We start from the raw sequence: 6200 nt of genomic DNA on the forward strand, positions 1-6200 counted from the left end.
TTAACAACATATCTTCGTCGTTGCTAAATGTAGCAACACAAAAGAAAGTCAAAGTCTTCGTTGACCTAGTCAAAATCGATTCCCTCAGTTTATGCTGCAAAACCCTGATTCATCCTATATCCAGTAATTCAATCTGATAGTTCTCAATTCTCATACTCTACATTCCCACATATCTAAAAACTTAAACAAGAAAAAATGCAGCAACATGTGCTGAAATTCTCAGCATTTACATGTTCCATGTTACAAGTTTAAACATTAAAGACATTCTACACAGGAAGGGAACCAAAGACAATAAAGCAGGGACGGGTGTGAGTTGTATTAAGAAATCAGGTGTAAAATGTACTAAAACAGAGCACAACTGAAAGAATTCATAGGTAGAAGAATATGTAAATATGTTCTTATATATATTGTTGTTTCTTACATTGTGTTGGTGCAACTATGTCTGTTACATATAATACTTATATAAATCAAAAGAATTGCTTACAGTTTAGGATGGACTTTCTCTGTTGGAACAATATGAACTTGCAACAAGTGCTCAAATATCAGATAATTACGCATACAGTCTGCGTCAATCTTCACCACCTACATTTGGCAACAATTACATTCAGTTACAACAACACAAACTTGAAATTACACATACAAGCGAAACATACCAACTATAAGTAGAAACCTCAGTTGACTCAAACTCGATAAATCCTAAATATTTACATATGAAAGTACATAGTGCATCCAGTTGAAAGTATGGAAGAAAGAAAAGATTTTGAAACTAAACTCAGTAGTTAGAAAACTAAAGAATTCCAAGTGAAGAACTTTCTATCTAATAGTCTTATCAGAGTGCTTACCCACAGGTTGAACCAAACCAAATTATCATAGGGCTTTACCAGTAAAGTCCATTGAACAACTTCTGCGCCTCCCATCTTTCCGGTGTCTTGTTTAACTAACAATGAAAAGATTTTAAGTAAAATCAGATACGCCGATTTCGGTTTTTAATGCAACTTTCACTTATTATAGAGCCAGAATAATGAAAGATGATCAAATATCAAACGATTTCACATAGATACAAGTTAAACAGAATTCAGGCTATCTTGATTTTGTCACTTTCCAATGCAGCAAATTCCAACATAAATTGCTTAGAATTTACTAATCTCTTGAAAGCAGACTTCACAATAACCAAATTTAGAAACCTACATAAAGTTGAAGCTTGTTCTGCGGTGCCATTTTCCTTGGCAAGTTTCAATGCGAGAATGAAGAAATATATAGATAGGAAACTGTTGATACAAAAAATCTAAGAGTACCAGCAGTAATATGATTACCTGAATCCATTTGCTTCTTATCTAATTCAATATCTGCTTGTGCACTTCTGTATAACTCTAAAGCAGTTCGACGTTCCATGATTGCTGGGTCCTTGTTCAGCAATCCTGATAACTGCAATCAAGAAGCCAATGGATATAACAATAAACAATGGATTCAGGAATAGAGTTTCGCAAACTTCCACATACGGTATTGACATAATACAAAACATTTGATCCTATTGAATTTCATAAGACAACAAAGTAACACACAAGATTTGGTACTGATGAATGTGGAGATCTAAAGAGCTTGCGAACAGAAATGAAAATCAGTAAGTCTCTGAAAAATGTGTAGGCCAACAGAAATTTAGTATAGTAACTCAACATATACATTTTCCCAAAAGTCAATATCGAAGCTCCGTAACAGAACTTTTGGGTGTTTCTTGTGAATCACACACGACTTATAACCATGTAGGACAGAAACATGGGTAAGATACATAATCATACTCGTTAAATAACAAAGTTTATATGGATATTGAACCAAATTCGAAGCATTATGCTCACATCACCAAGCTAGGTAAAAACGCCACCATTGCAAAGCTAACCATGTGAGTAGGAAAAAATTCATATACCTTGTTAAGGGGATTAAGCTTGGGTACCTGCCGTATATGACTATTTGCAAGGCTTCCGTTCCCTATGATTCCTAACATTGTCTTTCTGCAAACACCATCGTGGATAAGAAGTTAATGCTTTTAACAGAGACTAGCCACTAAATTATATATAATTCCTTTGGTATATCTGATTGTATATATACCTGAAAGCCGAACAATGCCCTTAGCCAATCAAGAATGTTCAAGGTTCCTGCTTTTTATCTTTGCTGGTCAAACGAAGAAGGCCAAGTGAAGCCACAAATACGAGTATAAATAAACAAATATGAAACTACTTGCGAATCAAAGACCTAATGCTACTATTCTGTCCAAATGCCACATCCCTTGGGGTTTAATATTTTCCCCCGACTCCCTAAACAGACATAAGCACAACTGAAGCGCACATCAACTACAGTTGGCACCTCCCCAAGATGGATGATGGAATGCCAGTGCCCAGTATTTTTCTAACATACTAAGGCTTGTCTATGGTTGATTCCAACTTTAACTATTTAACTAATTTAGTCCAACACAAAAACTGATACAAAAGGAAGCTAGTATAGAAGTACCTCAAACAAACCCGACATAAGAACAATGGATAAGGCTTCAAATTGTTCACAAATTCAAGCAACTGATTCTTAAGGTCTTCTACACAACTGCAACATCAAAAACAAATTAAAAAAAATATTAAAACCATTATATCAACTTCATATTCATAACCAAAGGAAGTAAGATGTGGTATGAAAAAAATTACAGACTCGATGCAAGTTTTACTTGTCAACCAAAGGAAGTAAGATGTAGTGATCAAATTCAGACTGTAGTTTGTTAAGGGGAGTTTGTTAGAAGTCGATGTCAGCATCTTCCTCTGCAGAGTAAGGGCATTGACACAGAGATTGTTAACAATGACAGGAATGAAGCAGCGTAGCTTCCTTCAATATTTGTAAACTGGTTTTTCTGATGTTGTCATCCATTTCAGCGTCTGAGTTGCAATAGTGTAGTTTCCTTCAATAATTGGTACAAAGTCAGAACTATACTCTTAATTACCAACAGAGACATTGGCAAATGATGTAATGAAGGTCACAACAAACCTGCACATATAACACAGTCTACAGATGGGTAGGAATAAAAGAAGAATACAATCCATGTTTATAAAAAGCTTTTACCCCTACAGAATGGAGCTAGCAAGGGAGAAAATGATCAAGATATTCAGTTTACATGTCAATACAACATACGTACGGGTCCTGGTCACAAGATACCAAAACTCATAATATCTGTCGTACCAACTTCATTGTACTACAAGTCACCACCACCACCTCCTACACCTGCCACATCTACAAATCACCACTTCCTCCATCTCTAGAACCTACTTCTTACTACAAGTCACCACCAGTACCAAGCCAAAACTATTACAAGTCACCACCACCATTTCCAGTATCACCACCTTAATACAATTCACCACCACCATCTCCAGTATCATCCCCATACTACAACAAGTCACCACCACCATCATCTTAGAATTAGCTCATATCCGGTACCCATTCCTTACTAATACAAATCCCCATACTACTTATTATATCAAATAGATCGAAACATCACATTACAATCTTAAACGAAACATTTCAAAGTAATGAATGATAAAGCCTTAGCATCACCAGCTACATTGTTGGTGGCATTGGCTACTTGTTGTACAAGGCTGGCACCAATGTTCTTAACTCTGTCCTTAAACTCAAAGCTTTCAGCAACGGTGAGTAGATATACTTCCGCATAAATCTCATCAAAAACTCTACAATTTGCTGAGCTGTGAATGTCAAACATATTTCACTTAATAATAATGCAATCACCAAAATTCTCCATACAGATTGACTCGCTAATAATACTTTTGGTGGTTTATGGGTCCATTGAAATTTTAAAGAAAATAACAAATGATGGAATAACTACAATCAGAAGGAGCTAAATTAAGTGAAATAAACACTTACGCAAAGGAGAAGGTTCAAAAATTTAAATACCTATGGGATTTCCTGCATCTGAAATTAAAATTGAAAAATAAGAACAATGGATACAAATTTAAGCCACTGAACCTGAAAGTCTTCTATCAATTGATACATCAAAAACAAAATAAATTAAAACCTAACATCAAAATCAGATCTCTCCTCTCCAAAAAGAAAACCCAAAACCCAGAAATGAAACAAAGTTCATAAGAAAAAATAAACACAACAATGAAACATCACCTGATTAATAACGACTTTAAATTGGGAAATGGTTTGCTAATTAAATGTGTTTTTCAATTTGAATTCTCATGTAGATCAATCAAAGCGATCTCTTGCTCATCTTTATAAATGAAACCCTAGATAACAAATAGAAATATTGGATCCATGGCTTCTACTAAAAAGATTCAACAAGAGATCGGAATCTAAGAAGAAGAAGAAGAAGAAGAAGGAGGAGGTAGTCCTAGTAGCGGTTGAATCAGTGATGGTAGTGGTGCTCAAGCATAAGGATTGTGGGTTGTGGCTGTGGAGTTGAATCGTAGAAGAAGAAAAAGAGAGTAAAGAAGAAGAGAAGTTGTATGTGGGCAAAAAAAAAAAAAAAGATGGTAGGGTTTTCATTATCACCGTCGAAATAGTTATTAGGGTAGTAGAAGAGATTAACGGCAGCAGAGATGTTTCTTCATATCTAGATGAAGGGGTGAAATGGAGAGGATAAAGGAGAGGATAAAGGAGAGGAATTTGTGGATACAAATGAAGCAGCCCGATCTGAAATTGTTCTCTAAAGTCAAGAAGTCAACTGGTCAAAGGGGTGAAATAACAACACGATCTGAAATCGTTCCAACATATGGGTGGAAATAGGGTTTGAAGTGTTCCCTGCTACGCATGTGACTCGCATGCTTATACTCCTGGTTGTTGCTAGTCGCAACAAAACATGGGCAGTTGCGATTTTCGAAACAAAATAAAGTTATTGCTAAAATTTGGCAACTGAAATTAGCAACAGAAAATTCGCAACTGCGATAGAACTGTTGCGAATATGAGTTGCTAAACCCTGAATTTGGTGTAGTGCTTCTTTTGTTGCTGACATACCTCTTTATTGATAGTTATTGTTTGTTCGTGATCATTGTAGATAATGTGAAATGAACATTGCAACAATACTTTGTACCAATTCTTCAAGGCGAAGGCCCTCAAGCTGGAGGCAAAGCTTCGTCATAGGGAAGAAGAGTTGAATGCCGCTGAAGTGCTTATTTCTGCTAGGGATAAGGAGATATTGGAACTGAAGAACCGTTGAAGGGGAAGGAGAAACTTGGAGCCGAAGAGGAGAAGCTTCGTGTTGATCTTGCATTGGTTTGTAGTGAGTTGGAGAAGGACCGCAACGATGCTTCGTCTTCTAAAGGTTTGTTTTCTTTTTCTACTATCCCCTTCATCTCTCTCTTTCGTTTCCTTAGCGTTATCTGAGTCTCCCCGCCCTATCTTCAGCGGGTGATGTCAGAGAGTTAACATGGCTTCGAAGTGAGAGGACTCGTGAAGCTTCTCGAATTCAGGAATTAGTAACGAAGATTAAAGGTGAAGCTGAGAAGTGGAATGCCCGAGATGATGAACATAACGAACTGGCAGCACGGCATCGAGAAAGGAGGGAACATATGGTCGATATGCAGAATAAATTTAACTCTGATCGCCACTTATTTAACGGTGCTTTATTGTGGACTCGGGAAATCTTCGTGAGGCCCATGAGAATGTTTCTCGCTTGGAAGCTAAGGTAGCAGACTTGGAAGAAGAGTTGCATCAAGCTCAATCCTCCCACGATCCTAAAGTCCTGTACTATATACAACAACTTGTGCGGGAGAGAGATGATGTCAGAGTCGAGGCTTTTTCCCTTAGTAATGCTTTGACCGCTTCTTGGGACGATGTTGCTCGTTTAGTGGATTCTGAGAAGGATCTTGGAGTTAATATGTACAGGCTTATTAAGGGTATAGAAAAAATGAATAACGAAGTTGGTCATCTTCGTCATTTAGACTCCATGAAACAGGTAGAGTTGGATGAGTGTTAGTTTGCTCTTACTACTCTTCAGTTGGATTATAAGAAAATTTCAGAGGAGTATGATTTTCTTGACGAAGCTCGGGACGCTGTAGTTAATGAATATGAGATAACTTCGGCTAGAGTCAAAGGTATACATTTATTGGGTTGTGAGTGGTTCTGTGACTCCATCCTTCTAACCATTTTGTGTTTCCTTTTTCAGAGCTCGAGGGACAGCTTAACCTTGCAAATGAGAAACTTGAAAAGGC

General features: G+C 36.9%; 1 protein-coding gene across 14 annotated transcripts; it reads right to left on the reverse strand.

Moving 5' to 3' along the window:
- Positions 1-383: 383 nt before the first annotated feature.
- Positions 384-4584, reverse strand: LOC113274933. Of its 14 annotated transcripts, none has more exons than XR_003323333.1 (9): positions 4162-4584; positions 3940-3957; positions 2692-3731; positions 2503-2589; positions 2104-2166; positions 1922-2006; positions 1314-1425; positions 843-937; positions 384-582 (listed from the first exon to the last, which is right to left on the reverse strand). XR_003323333.1 is itself a non-coding variant. In XM_026524351.1 (9 exons), the coding sequence occupies exons 6-9, from the start codon at positions 1997-1999 to the stop codon at positions 481-483; spliced, it is 387 nt and encodes a 128-aa protein (XP_026380136.1). In that variant the 5' UTR covers positions 2000-2006; positions 2104-2166; positions 2503-2589; positions 2692-2935; positions 3940-3957; positions 4162-4584; the 3' UTR covers positions 384-480. The 14 variants fall into 14 exon arrangements, 12 of the variants coding, with proteins under 12 accessions (XP_026380136.1, XP_026380137.1, XP_026380133.1 ...); XR_003323332.1 differs by having other exon boundaries at positions 3910-3957; XM_026524351.1 differs by having other exon boundaries at positions 2692-2935.
- Between the last annotated feature and the right edge of the window lie 1616 nt (positions 4585-6200).

This window comes from Papaver somniferum, chromosome 4 (genome assembly GCF_003573695.1).
Source record: "Papaver somniferum cultivar HN1 chromosome 4, ASM357369v1, whole genome shotgun sequence".
NCBI lineage: Eukaryota > Viridiplantae > Streptophyta > Magnoliopsida > Ranunculales > Papaveraceae > Papaver > Papaver somniferum.

Coding starts and splice junctions, on each gene's coding strand:
- LOC113274933 (XM_026524353.1), bottom strand. CDS start 1,999: ATGTTAGGAATCATAGGGAACGGAAGCCTTGCAAATAGTCATATACGG. Junction 1,426..1,921: donor AGCTTAATCCCCTTAACAAG/GTATATGAATTT, acceptor TCTTGATTGCAG/TTATCAGGATTGCTGAACAA. Junction 938..1,313: donor TAAGAAGCAAATGGATTCAG/GTAATCATATTA, acceptor TTTCATTGTTAG/TTAAACAAGACACCGGAAAG.